Below are 25,003 nucleotides of genomic sequence, written 5' to 3' on the forward strand. Positions count from 1 at the left end.
GACAGACTCGACGAGTTCAATAGGAACTCGACGATTCATAGACTGAACATCCTCTTATGGATGAAGATGAAATCAGAGAGTTCAACATCGAACTCGGCGAGCCGGTTGAAGATTGTCCGATGTGTTATTGAAGGCGAACTCGCCGAGCTCTTGCTAGACTCGACGAGTAGGAATAGGGTTATGGCATTTTGTGGATATGGGGACTCGACGAGTTGGCAGGTTAACTCGGCGAGTCGAGTCAACCAGATGTTGACTTTGACCAAAAGTTGACTTTGACCAAGGATTTGAATTTGACATTGACTGGGATTGAGTGACCCTTGTAAGGGTTACGAGTATGAGTTGATAACTTAGAAGAGTTGTCGTGTAGGGATTGAGGAGTTGGGGAGAGTCGATTTCCACATCGAGGTTAGTGCAGACACTACGTGACAGTGAGGCGAGTTACCTTCCAGTAGCGGTGGTTCTACGGCCACAATGTCAGGCCCCCAGTAAGAGTTGTATGTTAGATGATTGTCTTTGTCATATTCATCTAAGTTTGCTACTACCTTATATGTTTATGTGCTAGTATGATATGTTATATGTGGTAGTGGTAGGGGGTGAAATAGTCCCCGGTAGTCGGGTGAAATAGACCGACAGTTAAGTTAAGCACCCCATAATGGTTTGACTTGGGTAGGTCAGGTGCCCCAGAATTGCATGGCAGTATATGTGTATTATATTATTGTGTGGTAGTAGTAAGGGTGAAAGAGTCCCCGGTAGTCGGGTGAAATAGACCGACGGGTAAGTCATGCACCCTAGAATGGATTGACCTGGGTAAGTCAAGCAACCTAGAATGGCTTGGCTTGGGTACTCAGGAACCCCCAGAATTGCCTGACAGTATGTTATTGTATACGTGTGGTATGATGGGGGAACTCACTAAGCTTCGTGCTTACAGTTTTTGGTTTTGTTTCAGGTACCTCTTCAACGAAGGGGAAGGAGCCGGCACAGTAGCGACACATCACATGCACAACAGGATTCTGCATTTTGAGATCTATGGGATTGTACTCTGATTTTATTATTATCCGATGATATGTTTTCGAGACACTTCGTAATGGTTTTATGAATTAATATAATATTTTCAATGTTTTGACAAATGATTTTTCATGTTACTTAATTAAAAATGAAATTTTTAGCCTTGAATTTTGGGATGTTACAACTTGGTTTTTCTTTTTGCATATGGTTTCGAGATTGCAAGCAATTAAGAATACTTGACTTTTTTAGTATACTACTATGGTGATTTTTCCAACTCAATCCATGAGGCGTAGTATAGCAAGACGTATTGCGGTGGTTAAGTGGAAGACCAAACTCTTGTTACTCTTGAATAGTTGCGTCAAATCTTGTTCTGCTTATTAGATTACGGTGCAAAGAAATCAAAGAAAATAGTCTAACGAGTCCTAAAAGGTTTTGTTTTCACAAACCACTTCTTGCATGTACGAGATTTAATCAATAATTCTTGCATGATTCTGACGAAGACGAGTGATCATGATATCATTTTTACTAAAATTTCACATCTACTCTTCCATCATCAAACCCTTTCTTCTCCTATATAGAAATTAGAAGTATAGAACCCTAAAAATCAGATTGTGTTAGCCATTTTCTCATTGGGAAGCAACTAGTTCATCTTATCCTATTTTCGTCGGAAACAACTAAAACCATCGAATCTCCTTAGTTCTTATCCTATTTCCATGTATCACCCATTCCATCACCCTTCGTTCTATTTCAAGAGTATTTGATGGGTTTTATAGGTTACAAGAACTATGTGCCTGTGTAATTTCACTTAACACTTAAGGGCACATGCAACCTAAAAGATTTATGTCATAACACTTTGAATGTAACATACTATGAACAATAAAACAATATTAACCCTAATTTAATAAAAATATAATATATGAATTAGGGTTACATACCTTTGATTTGCTATAGTAAACAAATCACTTCAATCCTTCCTTCGAAGAGCTTGGAAAGCTAGCACCAAAATGATGATGCCTCTAATGGCCCACACCCAAAACAAGATACCCTAGAAAGAGGAGGAGGGAAGATATATGAGGTAAATTTCATTCATATGCTTGTAAGTAATGTCATGAATGAAAATTGCAAGCCAAGGGGTCATATTTATAGTCTTGGTAACTTACAGGCAAAACAAGATTTGAATTAATTCAATAACAAATTTAATCCTAATTCAAATGTTTTCCTAATTAGCATCCAAGAGCCTTTTGGAAACCCTAGAAGAGCTCCCAAAACTGTCCTCCCTTGGACGGTTAGAGAATTGCCTCTTTTGTTCAACTATTGAACAATTACAATTCACCTCTTGCACCATTAATTAAATCTGATTAATAATTAGTCAATTTTAATTGATTTCATATTAATTTATTAAGCATATAAATTAACAAATCAATTATTTAACAATTGATTTCATATTAATTTATTAGTCACATAATAAACCAACAAATCAACTACCTATTTCTAGTTAATATATTAATCACATAATGTATTAAAAAATCATTTTCCCATAATTTCCAATTAGTTGATTAATCATATAATAATCTAAGAAATCGTTCTTGTCTCTCCTAATACGATTTCTAGCCAATTTTGGTTATGAGGGCAACCCAAAACAGACTTCGTTTCTAATTACAAGTATATACAAATCTAGTTACGAGCTTAGACACCTTAATCAAACAGTCACCTACTTGGATAAGTCTATAACTACAATTACAAGTATATGCGTAAACCAAACAACAAAGTGTGTTTTTGAAAGCCGCTGTCAACTGCTGATCCAAATCAAATGTTGACCCTAAGATAAGTGATCGACTATTCCATCATCCTACAAGATATCATATAAACATAGTCTTGGATTAAAGGATCAACATCATGTTCATTTTTTATGTTTCCCGATTTGTGATCAAATTCAGACTACAAAATCAAACACTTAAATTTAATCCGTACTAGGCCTAGTTCTTATAGATCAACACAAATTATCGAGGGGCCCATAAATATCACTTTTCCTATTAAGTCAAGAGGAATGAATAAACTTTTGGCTATATAATCATTCATTTTTCTCACAAAATCATGCATGAAATTACACTTAATAACATCCAGTTACAAGATGTGTTGTAGTAAACCAATACACAACTGATTTGCAAAACATGACTTATAAATATCCCTGTTTAAAGAATAGAGGATTTTATCATCTTAGAATTACTTGTAGTTGAATCCACGAAGTAATCTCTAAGCGTGGTTTTATTCAATACTTAAAATCCATATTTTAAAAGTGCTCATAAATATTGTAGCAATCCCATGCAATGCCCAATCTCTATGGACAATCCATATTCAATTCATGATAGTCTTAGTTCACTACTTACTTCCAAAAGTATGAGTGACTGTGAAATTTTGAATAATATTAAAATTACTCAAGGAAGTAAAACATGCAAAGCGACACACAATAATAAATTAATTGACCGTGGTTTCATACCCATTGAATATAAATAAATCTCTATCATTTAATCACCATAAAATTTATAAATTTATTCAATGCATAATGTTTCTAGTAATCAACTAACCACTTGAATAAAATAAAATCAGTCATGCCATTTTATAAACATGCATACTATGCCTCTCGATGTTTCTTCCTTTGTGAACAAATCGACTGAACATTACTCTAATTATGCTCATTTCACAACTCCAAATTCTTATTTTTATCTAAGATGTAGTGAAACTTCATCTTTATATGCTTTGTCTTTCTATGTCGTCGAGGTTCTAAAGTCATAGACTCTGATGCTTTGATATCACAGAATGTTTAATTAGAACTTGTTACTAGAAACAATTCCATGGTTACAAAGTCTCAAAATCAAGGTACAATCCTTGAACACTCCTCTTTCATTAAATTTTCCAACTCATATGTAGATTCTACAAGTACCTAGAAATCAACCGGACTTCTAGAAATCAATACCCTTTGACTTTCTTATGGAAGTGTCAATTTCTGCTATGTGATGCTTTGTTAAGTCTCCAAGTAGACTTCTTAAGCTTATACACCTTAGTTGGATAATATGTGTGTTTAAAACTTTCAAGACTGAGATATATATTTCTCGAAAGTTCAAACAATTCCTTGCCACTACTCATAACTGAAAATATGAAGAGGGATGTTGTAATCATATTGTGAATTTGAGAATGCAATTTACACATCCAATATCCATATTGCTTTTATCAGATCTTTAAAATATATTAGTGAAAGTATTTCCTCATAATTATTTTCATTAATTAGAGAGATACCTTTTCCACTTAGATTTCAAGGTACATACGTTCCTATACATGTGAATCTACAATCATAAGACAAGGTTTAGGACAAACCTAAATCAAACTGAATTTTCCTTCATGGACTGAACTTCACTATTTTTAATTTCTTGCCTTCTAGTAGCTCACGGGCCTACCAATACTTCCATGCTATTAGTAGCTCACCCATATTGATCAATGTACTTTCACTAACCAACATGCTTTGTTTTTGCAGTTAAATGAAGAACATAGAACTCATAAGCATTTCCAACTCAAATAGAAGTGCTCAAATATAACAATATGTCAATTAAGCACAACATGTTATCAACCTCAGGTCGCATGCTAGTGATAACTAAAAGGTTTATTTTCGGTCGACTCTTGCAACTCAAGATCATGAGTTTTCTCTCAAGGAACATTCCTTGATGAGTGTGACAACCCGAAAATTTTATTCTTAAAAGTCAACTTTGGTCAAACTTATTCCTTCCATTATCTCAATTTAGATGGATTATTGGTTTATAACTTTTGTAGCCTTGTAACTAAGTGTGTTATAGTTTGGAAGAGAGAAGCATTAGGAACTTAGAACCCTTGCATGGACTACAAAACCCTCGCAACAATGAGCCTTCGCAACCATGAACCATCGAGCCGTGAACCTCGCAACCATGAATGGATTTGGATCGTGAACATCTTCGGACCTTGAACTCCTCGACCGCAATCAGTTTCCTATATATAAGTTTTTGATCATTTTTATCTTCATTTCTCACCTCTTGGTAGTGATCCTCTCAAATCTCTCTCAAGTATCATCCACAAGAACTTCATCTTTCACTCTTATTCATCCTTTTTCATTACCATCTTCTTGGAATACATCAAAGAGACTTCAAACACTCACCAAAAAACATGATCTTCAAGTGTTCTTCACCATTTATGGGACGTGAACCCTCCCAAGGCCGTGAACCTTCATTTGGGTCGTGAACCATTCAACAATTGGGCCGTGAACACCTCAAGCGCAGCCGTGAGCACCCTTTCAGCCTCCTAACTTGCTTCTAGCACTCTTGTGGTGAATTATTATTGCATCCTAGGTTGTTTCCCAATCACCTTTGTAGCTAGATTCACTAAATACATGGCTATATGTATCAATATATGTCATTTAGGACTCGTTTGTGCCTTGGGACTTCATTCGTGGAACTTATCATCCTTATTCGAATCTTCACTTGAATCACCCAATAAGGTGAGTTCATACCCTTATAATCTATCTTTTAAATGTTTTTAAGAAGGGAGGGGGGGGGGGAATACAAGTTGAACACAAGAATATTGTGTTAATATTTACCTATGATAGCCGTCACATTAAGGAAATTCTTATGCTTTTATAAGTTTATAAATAAATTCAAAAACTCTTTTAAAAGATGTTAGATTGTTGTTTATAAAACCCCAATTTTAAAGTACATGTTTAACACAGTAGCTAATTGAGTCTTTTCTACAAATCGGGAACAGTTCAAACAAACATACTAGTAAACTATAATAGGTATAGTTTAGGGTTTCAATACATACAATAACTAAAAAATGAAGGAACATATACATACTATAATAAGAACAAGATAACAATAATGTGAGCCACTACTTCATGTCATAGAAATATACTTGTTGTGTCACGTTTTGTAACCAGAGTCTCCTGGAGGGAGAGTATTAGTTTGTGTATAAATCTATACGGGATTGACCATCCTACACCTTGCTGCTAGCTATAGTGGGACCAGCAGGTCTACGGGTGACAAATGTCTTACCATTTTCGACGTCTTTAGATCGTCGTGTTTTATACTAGTCAAGTCAAGCATGGTTATAACCTCATTACATTTTACCTTAATTTAACAAATTGGTTTTAAGGTAGTTAGTACTTCAATAGTTGTTTTATACAACACTGATGTATAACTTTGTTTTTCCATTACATTCATATAGTAATATTCTCACATCGAGTAATGTAATCTATTTCCTAGTAACATGAGCATTCAGTTAAAAGGGGGCCTATAATTCTAACTTTATGATTCCTTATTTTATACATTAGGGTTATGTATTAATCAGATCCGACAGGCAGTAGGATGTGTGCTTTCCGCTTCATTTCCTATTCCTTGTTTGGTTGTGTGCTTAGAGCGGATTCACACAGTCTTTTATCTATTCGATCTTAGTTAAATATATAACTCATATACACCAAGTAATCATAGGGAGTAACATGTATGTGTCAGGTCATAGCATACAAACTCAGTATACCACTTTCTGGTACAAAAACATACTTTTCGGATAGATCATTAAGCAAGTGAAACTAGAAACTTAACTATAAAAGGTTTGATTTATATTATTAAACCAGTATAACTTAAAATACTTTAGTTTATATATCAGGGTTATATATAATTAATATCCGACATGCAGTTGGATGGGTGTTTTCCGCTTCATTTCCTGTTCCTTGTTTGGTTGTGGGCTTAGGGCAGATTCACACATTTAACTATTCGTTCGATATTAAATTATATGTAACTAGTATAAACTAAGTGATTATAGAAGGAACTATTATGGTTACCATTTTACTAAAGGAAATATATGATTTTCTTAAGGAATGTTTTCTTCAAATATAAAAGAACTATCACAGTTAACTCCATTAGTACCAAATGAATACGCTAGGGTTGTATACAATGAAGATCTAACAAACAATGGGATGTGTGACTTCCGCCTCATTTCCTGTTCCTTGTTTGGTTTTGGGCTTAGGGCAGATTCACACAATCGATTGTTTGTTTACTCTAATTTATATATAACTTGTATCCATTTACTACTCATAGAAGAAATTGTAGAGTCATTTTTACTTATCATTCATCACATCAGAAAATATAGGATTTTCTGGAGGAATAGGCAAACTTTTCTAAAAGAACTTATAATATACTTTTCATAACTAGAATACTTATGAACTCACCAGCTTAACTGCTAATCTACTCTTTCAAAATAATTTGTATTCTCGGGAAACTAGTAGACAGGTACGCGCATTGGGATTCAGAAGATGGAGTATAGTAGCTTCATGTCTTGTTTTGTTATTTACTTTTGGAGTCAATCTTTTGTGAATCACATACTTTGTAAACACTTTAATATTAATACAATGGTTATTTGTTACTTTGATTACTATGATGCATGTGTTGTGATACTAAGCATGACGTCCTCCACCACCGAACGTTTCTGCCGTTCCCGTTTGGGGGTGTGACAACGAGCTAAAACAAATATTCAAAAGTTCATGTAGATTCTCAATAAGAAAACCCTTCATAGAATAAGACTCGATTTATCTTTTGTTTCTCGATCAACGAAAACATCAAAACTCCAAATCTAAACGTGCTAGGGTAAGAAGGCATTATTACTCCACATATTATGAGGTGTTTTCAACCTTCTTATATTGAAATAAGTTTCAAGATACAATTCATAGTCACTAGAGCATGGCTCTAAAACTTGATTAGAACAAAGTATGACTCATCTATGATCGAACCATTTCCAACAATGCTCGATTTCTCTTCTTAGTCATACAATTGTACTAAGATTTTATTTAAGGATTAATTGTGATACAATTCCACAATTACCCAGAGGATCATAAAACATGATACTAAAGTACTCTACTTTCCTTTCAAATTGGAGAATCTTTTATTTTGCTGCCCAATAGATTCTTCTATTTATTCTTTTACTCTTTGAACTTTTCAAAAGTATTAAAATTTTGTATAACATTATAAACACAACCATATTTATTGAAACATTAGTAAATCATGACGAATAGAGTTATCGTCCCTTATGGTGGATCTAAAAAGTCCACATCAACATGTACTATATCCATTAGTCCTTCACTAGTCTCACATAAACATGTGGACAATGAATTAGTCATAGTTTTCTAATGAACAAGATTCTCATGCATCATGCAACCCAAATTGTATGACTCCAAGTTTCTGTCCAATTGAAACTTGATGATGAGATTTCTTTTCACTTGGTCAAAAAATGACAATGCCACAAGAGCGTTCTAGAAGAATCAATATCCACTATTAACATTACTATTATTAGAAACATAACCAACACTTTCATAAATTTTATTGCAAGGAAATATATAAATAAGGCAACTTCATTAACTAAAACTTTTTTTATTGCTAAAAAGAAAATTGGAACTTGTCCTTACAATGCGTAAAATGAAAATACTCTATTTCTACACATCTCCGAAGAGTAATAGCAATTTATTAAAACTAACCTAACTCCTTAGTAGTAGCTCCAATTTTAACCATCGAACCATATGACAAAATTCCATTCCCACGATCAGATTTAGCTCACTTTGCTTAAGCTTCATTTTTTCTCTTAGATCCTTTAATACCATCAAAATGTGATAATCACATCATGTATTAAGATTCTAAGAATAGGAACTTATGGAGTTAGATAATGGATGTACCTAAAGTAGATTCACACGTATTAAATTTACCATCTTCAATATCTTTCAGGTATTTTGGTCAGCTTTGTTTCCAATGTCCCTTCGATTGGCAGTAGAAACAAATGGATTCATTGGGGTCAACATGTGGAATGATCTCAGAATGAGCCTTTCTCTTTAACATGCGATCAAATGGTTTGACCTTTGCCAATCCCTTTGCATTGGGAAGAGAAACCTTTTCTTGATCTCCCATGTTACCATTATCAATATCCACAGAATTCTTGGAATTAGATCCTGTGAGCATTTATGCTTCAATTGTGTTGTTAAGCATTTCTGCTTTAGCAACTATCAACATCTCTGTTAGATCAATTTGTGTCACATCAAGATTCGTCATATTAAAGTTCTTAATGAACTGACCATATGACTTTAGAAGCGAAAGAACCAAATCATTGGCTTGGTCCTTTGGGAATACGACACCTATTCTCTCTAATTTGTCAATGTATGATTTCATTTTTAGAACATGCGCACACACAAACTTTCCATGTTTATGTTTACATGCTAATAGGGATTGACTAGTTTCATATCTTCCAACTTGAGGAAAATGTGATGTTGGGAGATTCACAGGAGGAGGAGGTGGAAGAGTTGAAGAAGGATGATGTCCAATTCCTCCATTTCCTAAGGAAGGGAAGAGAATTTCACCTTGAATGAATGTGGAAGACCATCTCCAGAAGATTGAGGAAAACCATTTCCATAAGAACGAGGAAGACCATTTCTATCTTCATAAGATATCTAAAAAATGGGCGAAGAGAGAATTCAAGTTAGTTGATTTTAATCGTTAATTATTAACCCAAAATTTAAATTAAGGCTAGGATCCATATTTTCATTTTGTAATATGAAGAGGATGTTGTAGTCATGTCACAAAACTATTTTAAGTTGGTAGAAACATTTCACCAATTTCAATCACATGAAACTCATAGATCGTTTTAGGTTCATTGAATCTTATCGATGACATACTTAATCTTATATTATGCTCTTATCAATTGTGACTAGGATGCTGAAGATCACAATTAAGATGTGAATAACCATGCAAACCCCTCAAACACCCTCTATCAATTTATATTCTCTCATTGATGTGTCAATTAACCACACACGCTCCATCAACAATTATAAACACAATTAGTTTCATCATTTCATCTTTATAGTCCCATATTAGTGTACCGGTTAGCCACACATGCTCCACTAACTCCTCATAAAGAAATGATGTATGTTATCGTGGATTAGCATACAATTTCACATTTTTCTTAAAGTAACTAAAGTTGGATTTTAAAAGAATGTTCTAGTACTTTATAGATTATACTTTTAATCTTTTATGTCCTATTGAACCCATTCAGCTAATGACCCTCCACCACGCAAAAGGAGCGGTGGGTGAAATGAACACCCATTCAAATATGGAGAAGTAGGGCATCTTAGGAATGACTGTCCAAAGAAAAAAAGGCTGCAAAGTTGAATGTGCTACCAAAGCCAAATGCAAGAGAATTCCAGATGATCCTTAATAAGAAGATGTTGTTGCAGGAGATCAAGAATAGGGAGATACATATCTGGAGTCTAAGATATGAAGTAGTCATATAGATAATATTATGTTATGTAGCCAAATGTAATACGCATCGAGTATGATGAACTTAAATAAATTTGTAATTGTTTTCAAGAAGTTATAAAATCCCTAATTGTGTATATACTATTCAATGTGTTAAGTTGCAATGTGATTTTCTTGTACGGTGACTTGGAGAACTACGATGCATTTCTTGGGATGGGTATGAGTATGTGTGAAAGGTAGTAGAAGCCTATACTACCAGAAGCACATGACTTGTGGTTGGATCAGGAAAGGTCACACGGTTACTAAGGCACCAATAGTTGAGTTTATTTTTTCTGTATACGTCGTTACCATTATTTTGGTAAATAAATAAGCAGATGAATGTTATTCCTACCTTAGCGGTCATAATTAACCTTTCTAAATAAGATAAATATGTGATATGGTCTTATTTAACTATGTATTTTAGGCCATTATCTTAATATATTTGTTTAAGATTTCATATTTTAAGATATATGATATTTAATATATTTTGAAATGTTTAATTATAGTTAAAATGCTAGCTTGGAATGAAAAAGGAATAGAAATGAGCTAAAAAGACGTAAAAAGAATGTTGCTGGACAGCTTGACCCCTCATCAATATTTTAACCGTATGTCATGACTCATAACTTCGATTGATGATATTCAAGATGTTCTAGAAACTAGAAAAATTTTCGATAAGTTTCGTGTTTATTCCAAAGTATGATTCCCAGTTCCCACTTCATGGAAAAACCATTCCTATGGCGTTGTGACATTCGAAAATTTTATGCATGTGAAGAAACCATCTCTCACGGCTTGTCAAGCCTTCTCCATTCGGTGGCATTGATGTATCCTATAAATAGAGCCGAAAATTAACACTATTGAAATATCTTTAACCCTAATTCATTCCTTACGAAAATAAACCTTAGAGAAGCCATTTTGAGGGTCTAGAAGGCGGCCTGAGGGTCGTTAAACAGATATGTAGTGAAGTTATGAAGGATTCAATAGCTGATTCATGACATGAATCTGACATGAATCATTCGGCTTGTTGTTCTGGTCATGATTAGCATTCCAATTGTTTCTATTTGTGTTTTTACTTTCTGAATTTAAATGTTAAAACATGTTGCTTTTTCTTTGCAGTATATGAAACTCGATTTTATGTGTTGATTTCAATGATTCTTGGTTTTATTAGTTTGGTTATTAATTGTGTTTGATTGATCATCACCTATCATGTTAAAGTTTTGATTTTTATTGCCTATTATTGAGTTATGTGTATTTAACAGGAGCAATCTAAATACATTAACTTGAATTTTAATTAGTTTATGACCATTAAACTGTTAGGATTAGAGATTGACCAATTCCTAGGATTAGGTAATGTTAATCTGTGACTTTGGCTATGTCAGAGAGCTTAGATATACATGTTATGGTTCATTAATTGTCATAACCATTTGTGAGAAATATATATATATATATATATATATATATATATATATATATATATATATATATATAGTTCGAATATATGAAATAAATTATGTGTGTTCACTAATTGCATGATCATTTTGTTAGTTGTTTATTAATTATCAGTATTTAGAAATATGATCAAGATAACTAGTTACATTAGAAATTGGTAACCACCTAAAAAATCTATTACACTATTAATGAAGTTAACCATGATTGTGAGAAGTAATCGAAACTAAACCAAAGTACCTGAATGGATTTGTTTCCAATAAGTTTATCTAGTAGTTTAGTTACTGATCTGTTTGATATTTTATAAAACCTCCTTTTGACTTCTTTCTTTTATTAGTATAACCTATAATAAATAACTCTAATACTAACTCACTACCATTTCCCTCGATTTCGACACCGTTGTTTATCAAAACTATACTCTACTCGATCAGGTTTATTCAATGTAAGGTGTGGTTTATATGAGATAGACTAGGAATTACAAATAAAAAAAACTAGTGCATTAAAATACACATCAAATTTTTTGGCGATGTGGTAGGGGAACAATTTTCAATTGATTTATTTTATTTGATTATTTGTTATTTGTTTTTGAATTTTTAGTTTTATTTTCTTTGATAGCATGTCACTTGTCGGGAAGGTTTTTGTTGTTATGTGTAGGAATTTGTGATCATATATGTTGCTTGGTTTATCTTTTTGAATGGGTTTAAGATTACAAGCAATTATGAATTCTTGACTTGTTTAGTCTACTACTTTGGTGATTTTTCCAACTCAATCCATGAGGCATAGTATAGCAAAATGTATCAGAAGACCGAACTCTTGCTACTCTTGACTAGTTGGGTCAACTCTTGTTCTGCTTATTAGTTTACGGTGCAAAGAAAACAAATAAAATAGCCTAACGAGTCCCGAATGTTTTTTTTACCAACTACTTCTTGCATGCACGAGATTTAATCAACAATTCTAGCATGGTTCCGATGAAGACGAGTGATCATGGTATCATGTTTAGTAAAATTTCACCTCTCCTCTTCCGTTATCAAACCTCTTCTTCTCCAATCTAGACATTAGAAGAATAGAACCCTAAAAGTCAGATCGTGTTACCCATTTTCTCATCAGGAAGCAACCAGTTCATCTTATCCTATTTTCGTCATGTATCACCTATTCACTCAGCCATCGTTCTCCTTATCTGATGGATTTTATAGGTTAGAAGAACTATATGCTTGCGAGATTTCATTTAACACTTAAGGGCATATGCAACCTAAAGGATCTATATCATAACACTTTGATTGTAACATGCTATGAATAATAAAACGAGATGAACCCTAATATAATCAAAATATAATACAAGAATTAGGGTTACATACCTTTGATTTGTTGTAGTAAACAAATCACTTTAATCCTTTGAAGAGCTTGGAAATCTAGGACCAAAAGGATGATGCCTTTAATGGCTAACACCCAAAACTAGAAACCCTAGAATAAGGAGGAGAGAGGAGATATGAGGGAAATTTCATTCATATTCTTGTAGGTAATGTCATGAACAAAAATTTCAAGCCAAGGGGTCCTATTTATAGTCTAGGTAACTTGCAGGCAAAGCAAGATTTGAATTAATTAAATAATAGTTCAAATCATTTCCTTATTAGCATCCAAGAGGTTTCTGGAAACCCTAGAAAAGCTCCCAAAACTGTCCTCCCTTGGATGGTTCTAGAATTGCCTTTTTTGTTCAACTATTGAACAATTACAATTCACCCTTGCACCATTATTTAATTCTAATTAATAATTAATCAATTCTAATTGATTTCATATTAATTTATTAATCATATAACTTAACAAATCAATTATTTAACAATTGATTTCATATTAATTTATTAGTCACATAATAAATTAACAAATCAACTATCTCTTTCAAGTAAAAATATTAATAACATAATATATTAACAAATCATTTTTGAAGGATCTAGTATGCTCAAGAGTCATATTAAAGTATTATTGCAAATTAACATATGATAATAATGGGTCACACTAATAACAACTTGATACAATTGATTATTTATTAGAAATTGATTTTAATAAATATTCAATAAGCTCTTATAATTAGTTACGAATTATTTATTTCTTGAAAATAATAATTTTCATTAGAAAGTAACATAATATATATCATATGGTATGATATTTTTAAGCCATGTATAACATTTTGGACTAGAAAGACACTTTTGTCTTTTACCAAAACGTTAAGGTTTATATTTTATAAAAGAGTTTATAAAACTCATAAACTTTCTATTTCTTTTATTAGTCAAAACCATGACTTGCTAACGCTAGACAAGTGATGGGTTTTTTATTAAACAAATGGAAAGTAAGACATGTCTAAAATCATGGGGGAACACGTACACTTTAGGGGACATGATATGCTTAAAGTGCTAAGGACATAAGGATAATGAAATAACTTTATGCAGTGAGAAAGGCTTTAATTTACGCATGAAAAATCTGAAATCCTCTCTATCTCTCTCCTTCGATCTTGCTTTTGAAGATCAAGAGTTCAAGTTACTTGCATTTTTACTCTCTTGAAGTTTATACTTTGGTTAAAAACTTTAAGCATAAGAGTTATAAGAGTTTTACAAGAGTAACATCTTAAATCATGTTGAGTTCTTGTTGGTGTCTAAAAGGTTCCACATTCTCCATCAATTTCCAAGCCTCCAATAGAGTATATAAAGTATACAAAGGTTGTTAAAATCTTCTTCTTCTTTGGTGCTTGTTTTCTTTTCAAATTTTGCAAGAAGATCCATGGTTGATTATAAAGGTGTTTTACGTTGTTCATAATCAAAGTCTTCTATTGCTAAATTTTATTTTTTTGAAACTAATTTTTGAATAAAATCCCAACAATTTTCCCATAATGTCTAATTAGTTTATTAATCACAAAATTATCTAATAAATTATCCTTCTCTCTCATAATATAATTTCTACCCAAATCTGGTTTTGAGGGCAATCAAAAAAGGACATTGCTTCCGATTACAAGTATATACCAATTTAGTTATCAGCTTAGGCAGCTTAATCCAACAGTATCACCCCTTCGTCTTCCATGTCGACACTTCCACCCTCTCTCCAATCACCGGAGCTTGTATCACCATCCCCCTTTCTTAGCCTACAACCGCAGCATCCAACCTACTTTTGGTCCAATCACCTTCTGCACCGTTGCCGCCTATCAACGTCTATAGTTTCCGATGCTGTTGGATATACGAAAAATAGAGGATACTAGTAGTGGTTTTAAGATCAACGTGAAGTAATGAAGGCTTAGAGGGTTGTTCTTACCGACGAAAGCGGATTTGTTTTATTATTAACTCATTTGTATATGGGGTTGTATTTAGGATTTTTTGCATTTTGTGATTTTGCATCTTCTACACCGTCACCGCATGTCCACGTCCACAATTGTCGATGGTGTTTTATATACGAAAAAATAGAGGACATTGGACGTGGTTTGAGGATCTGCGTGAAGCGTTGATGGCATCTTATGGTTGTTCTACTGCTACCGATGAACCGGGGGGGGGGGGGGGGGGGTCACCTGGATTTGGGTTTATTTTTTCATTAGCTCATTTGCAGTCCCTTGGACTGTATTTACGATTTTTGCATTTATGATGTTATCTATGATTTTTGCATCATGGATTTTGTTTATGTATTTTTGTTTGAGTTGCATCTTCGATTTTGGATTTGATTTTGCATCAGAGGTTCTATTGCAGTTTTAGGTTTCATTTTCAAGTTTTTTTAGTTTTGTATTTGAGTTACTAGTTTAGTTTTAGATGTATATTAAGATTTATTGTTTAACATTAGGTAGCTTTGTGTTAATTTCTATGGTATTGGATCTATGATCAGAGATGGTACCAAAGCTGGTGTCAGGAATTAGATGTGTTAACAGAGATGGCGACTGAAGGTAGTGGCAAGAACTGTAAAAGGATTAAGGAGGAGTGGGTCATTTTTCTAACAATATGTTAATAGTTTAAATTATTTAATAATAAATGGAATAAATAAAAGGAAATTAAGAAAGTAAAAATAGTCATTAAGGGTAAAATAGTCTATTTAGGTCAAAAATGGGGTAAACGTGCAACAAAAAGATGTAATAAGGATCGTACTGAGGTAAAAAAAACATGTTGACCACATGGATTGATTCTATAATTTACTCTTTTTTTATTTACTTTTATTTACTAAAGGGCATTGATAGAAAACTAGATAATTTAATATAAAATCAAACTAGGGTAAATTATTATATGACAAAATTGCAAAAATGGTCCCTGTGGTATGCATTTTTTTGGGGTTTTGGTCCAAACCCCAACTTTTTTGGATTGACGATCCTTTTGAGCTACTTTGTTTGTGGTTTTAGTCCCTCGTAAAATTAAAAAGACAAAAATACCCTTCTGATACATTTTCTATGTTTTTTTCTATTTAATATAAAGTTTTATTAATAAAAATTATGGGACCCACCTATCCCCCCCCCTCTCTCTTTCTTTCTTTCTCTCTCTCTCTCTCTCTCTCTCTCGTATCTCACTAGTTGAAGAAAGAAAGCACCGGTGATTGTAACACCGGTCTAGGCTCACCACCATGACTGCCGCCATAGACCACCACAACCCCACCGAAAACCATCCTCGTCTGTCTTGATCGAGCCCCACCACCTTTCCCTTACTATTTTTGTCGAGCAAGCTGCCAGGCACTTTCCTACACCACCATGTGTCACACCCCAAAACCAAGAACGGCGGAAACGTTCTGGGGAGGAGGACGTCATGTAATGTATCACAACAATGTAAAGTAGTAAACAAGCAACAACATCATCCATTGCCTTAATAATATAATTTTAATTACAAGTGTGTTCTTTCATAGTATAAGACAACAAAGTGAATAATCAAAATAAAAGAGGAGTCTTGACTGCTCCGTCTTCACAAAACCTGGTTGTCGTACCTGTCTATTTGTGACCTGAAAATACAAGTTATTTTGAAAGCGAGTATCAGCCAAAAAGCTGGTGAATTCATAAACTATTAATGTGTCTTTGATTTGTAAAACTTGTAATGAAAGACTTGAAATTATTTTGAAAGAAAGTTCGTATAAGTATGAAAATGTTTGTAAAACAACTGTAAACGTTTGAAAAACCCTAGAAATCCCTATGATTCCTACTAGTATAAAAGGAAGTCTTCTAACAAGACCTAACTATTTTGAAAGTAGTCTTCTACCAAGACCCTATTGTTTTGAAAGTAGTCTCCTACCAAGACCCTACTGTTTTGAAAGTAGTCTTCTACCAAGACCCGACTGTTTTGAAAGTGGCCTTCTACCAAGACCCAACTGATTTGAAAGTAGCCTTCTACCAAGACCCGACTGTACTTACTATTATTATTAATATAAGAAATTGTATCCTTAGGTACTAGGATACTCAAATATAATACACCTCATCGGTTATGTGAATGTGTCACAAGTTAAAGGTAATAATATAAATAACTTAAGTATTATCCTTTTGTACTAGGATAACTAAGAGTGTTAACTGAAGACATCCGTAGATGTACATTTACCTCTGTAGCTAACAACTGGGTGTAGGAATAGTTAGTCCCTTAAAGTATACCTGTAATGGTATCAACCGTAGACATCCATGGATGTGCATTTACCTCTGTAGCTAACAGAGATTCTAGGAATGGTTAGTCCCGCAAAGTATCCTTTGGTACTAGGATATTAAGTCCAATCTATCTCGTCGATTATGTGATTGTATGACAAAATAAAGATAAGAAAGAGAATTATATAACAGTATCTATACTTAAAATATGTAATGGTAACTCATCATATAGTATCTACGTAACGGTATCCATGTTAGAGTATCCAACTAGGGATATATGAACGTATACCTTTGCTACCCAAAGGTAATGAACTAATTGTTTAGAACTATTATGTCCAAATATGTACACATGATATATAACTAAATATCTAAACGACCTTCGGACGGATACCCGACACCCACCAGACCACATCCTAATGAGGAAAAGGAAATAGAGCGGGTTAGCCTTCCTAAGTCCTTTAAGCGTTACTTATATAACTATACATATACATGCATGCTTTTAACAGGGTATCTATGTAAACATACTCATGTAAGCGTATCTATGTAAACCTACTCATATAAGCGTATCTATATAAACGTACTCATGTAAGCGTATCTATGTAAACGTAATCATGTAACATGTATTGTATTAGTATAGACTCATGAATGAACTGACTCTTGTGTGATTCCTTGTACTTGGAATGGTAAGTAGTATCTCCTAACTATACCTATAATAGTTACTAACAATGTACGTGTATAACCTGAAGTATGCCTTTGCTACTCAAAGGTACTGAACTGACTGAAAGGAAAACTTTTATGTCTACATATGTATACATGATATATAACTAATATTTAGACAACATTCGGACGGATAACCGATACCCCATAGCTACATCCCAACGAGGAAAAGGAAACGGAGCGGGTTAGCCTTCCTAAGTCCTTTAAACATTACTTATATAACTATACATATATGGGCATGCATTTGATAATATAAAAGCATAAAAGAAGTTTTGTAAAACCTTTGAAAAAAAAGATTAATATCTAAGAAAAGATCGACTTGATGTCAGTTTATAAAACGGTTTGAAAGTACTTGTTTGATAAAACAGTTTAAGTATAAAGGAACCTTTGTTTGAAACACCATTGTAAAAGAGTCTGAAATGAAACATACAATGTATAATAAACAGTTTAATAAAAAGTGTTAAACATATAAAACGTTTATGAAAATCATCCGAAGAAATCTGTTTGGTAAAACAGTTAACGTATAGTAATTCCATCTACATGTTAGTTATTAATCACATGTGATTGATATAATAACTAGCATGATTCGACATGTATTCTCCCCCCATAAAGCATTTAAAAACATTTAGAAACATTTAAAAGGTTAATTCAAGGGGTATGAACTCACCTGCAGTGAGCGGATCGGAAGGGAGTGTCGGACAAGTGCTTGGTGTCAAGTGAAGACTTAGACACACACAATGATCCTAAATACATATGAAGGCATATATATATATATATATATATATATATATATATATATATATATATAACCAATTAGTGATTATAACACTAATTAAACATGTATAAACATCCTATTGCGAGGAAAACACTTTGGTCAAGTGCTAGGAGGCTATCGGGTTGCAACGAAGGAGTGCAAGGCCTCAAACGGGAGTTTATGGTTAAGGGACCATACCTTAAGGATTTTACGGCCCAGGGGAGTTTACTCCTGGCCGTAAACTCTCAATTGGTCACCAAAAGGGGCTTAAATCTCTAAGGGCTTAAGTGGTTAAGTGCTCCAAAGCTTTAAACAAGTGTTTGGGTGGGTTTAAGGTCCTAAAATGACCTTGTATGGTGTTCACGGCCCTGGGACCATTCCCCCATGAGTTTACGGCCGTAAAATCATGGTAAGGAGTACCATTTAATCCAATGAATTCCTTAGCTGAATGGTGTAAGGTTCTATGCTAATAATCAAGGCTTACTAGGGTGTTAGGGTGCCATTTGCACCCTTAAAAGCAGTTTACGGCCCAAGAACATGCCTTGGCCGTAAACTCCTTGAATCCCATGATTTCTTATGTTTTCTAAGCTCTAAACATGATAAACCTAGTGTAAGATGAGTTGGATCAAGAGTACTTACGATCTAGGAGCTTGAATGGTCGGTTTTGGCCAAGAACACTAGTGTGTGTTCTTGGTGTTCTTGGTGAAACTTGAAGATCTACAAAATGGAATGATTTCACGGATGAAATCATGTAAGATTACTAGTTCATGCAACATATCAACTAGTTAAGACAATAAGCTTATGAGATTTGAAGATCGAGGACGAAGATCGGGATGATACTTGAGAGGATTTAGGCCAAATGGAAGGGAGGAATGAACAAATGACAACCTCTTCATCATATAAGCAAGAGTTTACGGCCCACATGTATTTTACGACCGTAAACTCCCATGTGTTGGCCGTGAACTCCTTGCAAGGATGTTTAAGGTCATTTCTTTGAGCTAAAACTTCAGCCGATAAACCCCGACACTTATTCCTTAAGTGTACAAGGCTTAGAATGCTCAAATAAACTTCTAATTGTGCTAAAAGATAACAACAATGAGTTTGACTTTCAAAGAAGTGTTAGACTGAACTGGATGGAAAATTTCGGGTTGTCACACCATGTTCTTCCCCTTCTTGCTACTGATCGGAGGAAACAACCACCACCATCTTAACCCACCTAATTTTTCGAACACCTCCTCCACCTCCCCATGTCGTTACCCACCACCAGCAAACACCCTTCCCAAATACCTCCGGACCATAACGTTGCTCCTCCCAGCCCTCTCTCTCGTCGAGCTCTTCTGAAAAGAAAGGAAACGAAGGTAGTGAAGCTGCCACCACAACTCCGTCACCAACCACCTTTCATAAAACCTACTGCACCACCCCCCACCGCTGTGACTGTTGGCAAAACCCACTTCACCACCCACCACCGTTGTGATTGTTGGCAAAACCCACTTCACCACCCACCAAACGCCTCCATCCTGTCGTAACCCACCACCACCAAACGCCATCGTTGTTGCTGCTTCGTCTTGGTCCCTCGTCGAGCATCCACCAACAAAAATTAAGCAGCAAGGCTGCCCACAGCCACCAATTGCAGCCACCTATCGTTGACCTTCCACCGTCGGATCTGGTAGAAGAAGATAAGGTGGGGTTAGGATCGTTTCTTCTCATCCTGATGCAGACTAAGTCGGAGGAGGAGCGGTCATTGTCTGAAATCTTCGAGCTTCCTTTTGATGCGTTGTTGAATGCAATCGATGGTGGGAGGATCAAGCGGAGTCATTGAAGGCTAACAAGTGGCCGACTGCTTGTATATGTGGAGTGTGTGTATATATATGTGTGTGTATCGTGGAGTGTCTGTAGGTTCTTTATGGTGATCTGGAGGAGGACGAAGAGAGAGAGAGAGAGAGAGAGAGAGAGAGAGAGAGAGAGGGGGGGAGAGAGAGAGAGAGAGAGAGAGAGAGAGAGAGAGAGAGAAAGAAAGAGAGAGAGAGAGAGGTGGGCCCGGTTTTAAATTTAATAATAATAATAATTTTAAAAAGTGAAAGAAAAATGAAAATTAAATTAATTAAGGGTATAATAGTCATTTTAGTTTGACAGGGATCAAAACTTGATGTAAAGCTCAAAATGACAATCAATCCAAAAAGATCGAGGTTTGGACTAAAACCCCAAAAAAATGCATATCACAGGGACCATTTTTGCAATTTTGTCTTATTATTTTTAGGTCAAATTTATAATAAATTGAGACCATAAGGACCAAATGTGCAATATGTTGAAACTATAAGGACCAACAATGTATCAAATTGCCAGGTTGTCATGAATTTGAGATTTTTATAAAAACTACAAGAACATTTATACAAATTTGTTGAAATTTGAAAGTGGTTGAAAATGGACACATATGAGAAGGCTTTATTGCTAATCACAAAAAACATGGATTATAATTTTAAGGCTTTTTGAATTGAAAACATATGGAATGAAACTTGAAGGCATTTTGAATTGAATTTATGTTTTCATATTGATTAGGTTATTGATTTAATTTTGATAAGACTTTTAAAGAGCATTACAAAAACGAAAATAGTGAAATACAAAGAAACCCGAAGATATGTAGTTACATAGTATACGAAAATGCATTGATATTGGAGAAGGAAACAAAATGAAGATAGTATCATTGAAAAGTGATGAGATAGGACGTAATTAAAAAATTAAATTAATTTATATAATAAAATACAGAAGCGAAATTATTATTAACAAATATTTTTGGAATAGATTTGGACAAACAAATCACTTAATTGTGATAAAAAAAAAAAAACTCGGAAGTCTTCGTGATTAAGAATTAGAGTGCGAAGACTTCTTGATTAAGAATTAGAAGGACTAACGGAAGGTATACTTCAACATTTGTAAAAAAAAATACACACAGATACAGATAGAAAGATGAACGAAACAACCAGTATCTCCGTGTTGCCAGAAGTCTCCCAGTCGGAGATACTATCACTGACTTCACCTAGGAATGCGTTCAGAGCTGCCGCCGTCTCCAAAGAATTCAAGTCAGCGGCAGATTCCGATACCGTTTGGAAGCGATTTCTGCCACTGGATTACGACGAAATCATTTCGCAGGCGGTTTCTCCTGTGGCTTTTGATTCTCAAAAGAAATTATACCTCCACCTATCGGACTCGCATATCCTCCTCGATCGTGGCTATCTGGTAAATCGATCGTCCTTAAGATACACTTTCCTTTTAATTGTTAGATACGCCTACATATCCTTTTCGATCTATGTGCCCAATTGTATGAATTTTTCCCCAAAGTCGACTCATGAAATGTTGAAAACTTTGTTCGGAGTTTGGTGACTTATATGAAGTACAGTATTAGAAATTAGATATTTTTATAGGTCGCTGATTCTTCCAGGGAGGATTTTAATAAATCCACAGAAAGTATAAAGGTAATGACAATTATGTCCTCATTCAAATTTACAATGTATTTTTTTTTTTTGGATCCTGATTATTCGTGAGCTAGCTATACCAAAAAACATTCCAGCCACTTTATACCCTTTGTTTTTTCTCTCTTCTCCTTAGTTAAACCGTCATATTTGCTCTTTTTGACATTTCACCCCTCATTTCAATACTTTGTTTTCTTTTTTCTTCCTTATTCATTTTTTACACCACCAGCCTTTGTTTTTAAAGAGTTTATAAACATATTATGATAAAACTACTATACAACCAACTACTTAACAAGTAAAAAATACAACTTCAAACTAATGCATATCAAATCATAATAAATGTTGTCCAACAAAAATATTCAAACTAGTGCATATTAAATATTCAAGCTACTTATATGACATATCATCACTTGAAAACATTAGATATGTGTTTAGATTAAGTAAATTGTTCTCTAACTAATATGAGGAGACACTATTATTTATTTGAAAAGACACGGGCAAATTTTGAAGTTTTTGGTGGTTGTGATGATTCCACAAACTCAAATTTAAAAGGTCTCGCACAATAGAGTTTAATCATCTTTTCTTTTTTTGCTTTTGTGGGTCTATCATTTGCTCGAAGAATCATAGTCCAAAGAATATATTGAATTCAATCAAACATTTTAGTAATCATATAACTATAAATGAGAAAGTAAGAATATTGTTTAGGAACTCTTATATTACATGTGTTGACTCATTATTTTGCATGTGTTCGGCCATATTTATTAGACACTGACTATATAGTGGCGATGCAAAAAATCCTGTTGTAGTTACGTTAGTGGTTGCACATTTTTTTAATGGGTGAACATTAATAGATTTTTTTTACAATGTAAAATTGAGTGGTGGTCCGAGATCCTAAGAGACACCTAAATCTGTCCCTGACTATACATATTAATTTTAGCTATTGTATGTTATTTTTTGCTTTTAGTTTAGCCGCTCTTTTGTTATTATTAACTTGTTTTTTTTCTTACAAGTTGATCGCATGGAAGATGAGACATAAACATTCTCACTTAATTAGTTGTTCACATGTTTGTTATTTAGATTTAACAGAAACCGAACAAATTAAATCGACTCATATAAAACAAAAAACGATTAAATAGAATGTTATTTTGTTCGTTTTCAGTTAATATTTTGAAAGTCAAAAAATTAACTAAACCGAATCAAACAACTAATAATCGATTAAACCAGCTCAATAACATCTATAATCATAATCAAAGAATTAATATATTTATTTTTAATATATTTATTTTGATAGTCCAAATAAGCATAATAATATCCATCAATATACAAGAATCATAGGCTCTTAAAAAAAGACAGTGATGTAAAAAATGATAAAAAAAGAAGAAAAAAACAAAGTATTAAATAAATGGTGGAATGTTAAAAAAAAATTTGTGGTTTAATAAGGAGCAAAGAGAAAAAGAGGGTATAAAGTATAAATTATCCATAAAATATTTTTTGATAATAAATGTCTTCTGAATAATTAGAATCCAAAAAGAAAACGCTACGAATTTTAAAAAGGGCATAGTTGTCACATATTTACAATTTCAGTGGATTTATCAAATTGGTTCTGTGGAAAGTATAGTTTCACGATAAAACTGTTAACTAACATCTGCTAAGATTTGGCTTTGGCCACATATTTCCATTAACAGAGCTTCCAACTAGATAAAGAGAGTGGGAAAAAGTGTTATATGTTGGGAGCAAGAGAGTTATCAATTGCATGGCAAGATGACAATCGATACTGGGAATGGGGACATATACCTGAATCAAGGTCTCTCTCTTTGTTTCTCTCTTTATGTTCGCATGGTATGTTACCCTGAACCTGAGCTAACATTGCATGCAATGGTGTATATATGTGGCATTCATAATAATATACGTCGCCCTTTATGTAGGTTTCCGGAGGTGTGCATACTTAGAGAAGTATGGTGGCTTGAGATCCAAGGCAGAATAGCAGCTGTAAAACTGTCACCAAAGAGTACATATGTGGCGTATCTTGTCTTTCAAACTACTGGGTATGCCTGGGGACTTGTTGTGCCAGCAAAAACAAAGGTAAGTTATGGTGGGACAGAAATAGAGACTGAAAATGTGTACCTTGAAAGACCAGGGGCTATTGGTAGAACGGGACATGTGCCTGTGTTTCCTTGGAGGAGAAAGGATGGGTGGATGGAGATCAAATTGGGAGAATTTGAGTGCAATGAAGGAGATGATGGGGTGGTCGAGATGGCCTTTGATGAGCATGAAGCCTGGAAGAATGGTCTTATCGTGGAGGGCATCGAGCTTCGGCCTAAATAACTTGCAAAAGATTAAGTCATTTTCATCCATATATATAATACATAACTCTTTTAATTTGTGTGGTCTCAACTTTGCAATTATTTTTATCTTGTTCATTAATGTAATATATTCCACTCCTCCGTTACAATTTATAATACATATGTTCATCAATGTAACACTATTAGAAAAATGGTATTAGCGACAGAATTTAGCGACGGAAAAAATCCGTCGGGAATTACAACGGGTTACCGACGGATTTCCAACGATTAAGAAAACTCGATCACAAAGATTTTACCTACAATTGCTGATGGTTTAGCGATAGAATAAACATCTGTTGGTAAGTCGTTACAATTTTCCGACGGAATACCGATGGAATTTAGAACGGATTTGAGACGAAATA

General features: G+C 34.0%; 1 protein-coding gene across 1 annotated transcript; it reads left to right on the forward strand.

Moving 5' to 3' along the window:
• The first annotated feature begins 21,695 nt into the window (after window positions 1-21,695).
• On the forward strand, window positions 21,696-24,758 carry LOC145086550 (F-box protein PP2-B11-like). The gene is made up of 3 exons (XM_079024357.1): window positions 21,696-22,066; window positions 23,985-24,103; window positions 24,225-24,758. The coding sequence occupies exons 1-3, from the start codon at window positions 21,797-21,799 to the stop codon at window positions 24,622-24,624; spliced, it is 789 nt and encodes a 262-aa protein (XP_078880483.1). The 5' UTR covers window positions 21,696-21,796; the 3' UTR covers window positions 24,625-24,758.
• Window positions 24,759-25,003: the final 245 nt, after the last annotated feature.

Source organism: Lactuca serriola, chromosome 2, assembly GCF_051521515.1.
Source record: "Lactuca serriola cultivar US96UC23 chromosome 2, Lser_US96UC23_V15, whole genome shotgun sequence".
In the NCBI taxonomy this organism is placed as follows: Eukaryota; Viridiplantae; Streptophyta; class Magnoliopsida; order Asterales; family Asteraceae; genus Lactuca; species Lactuca serriola.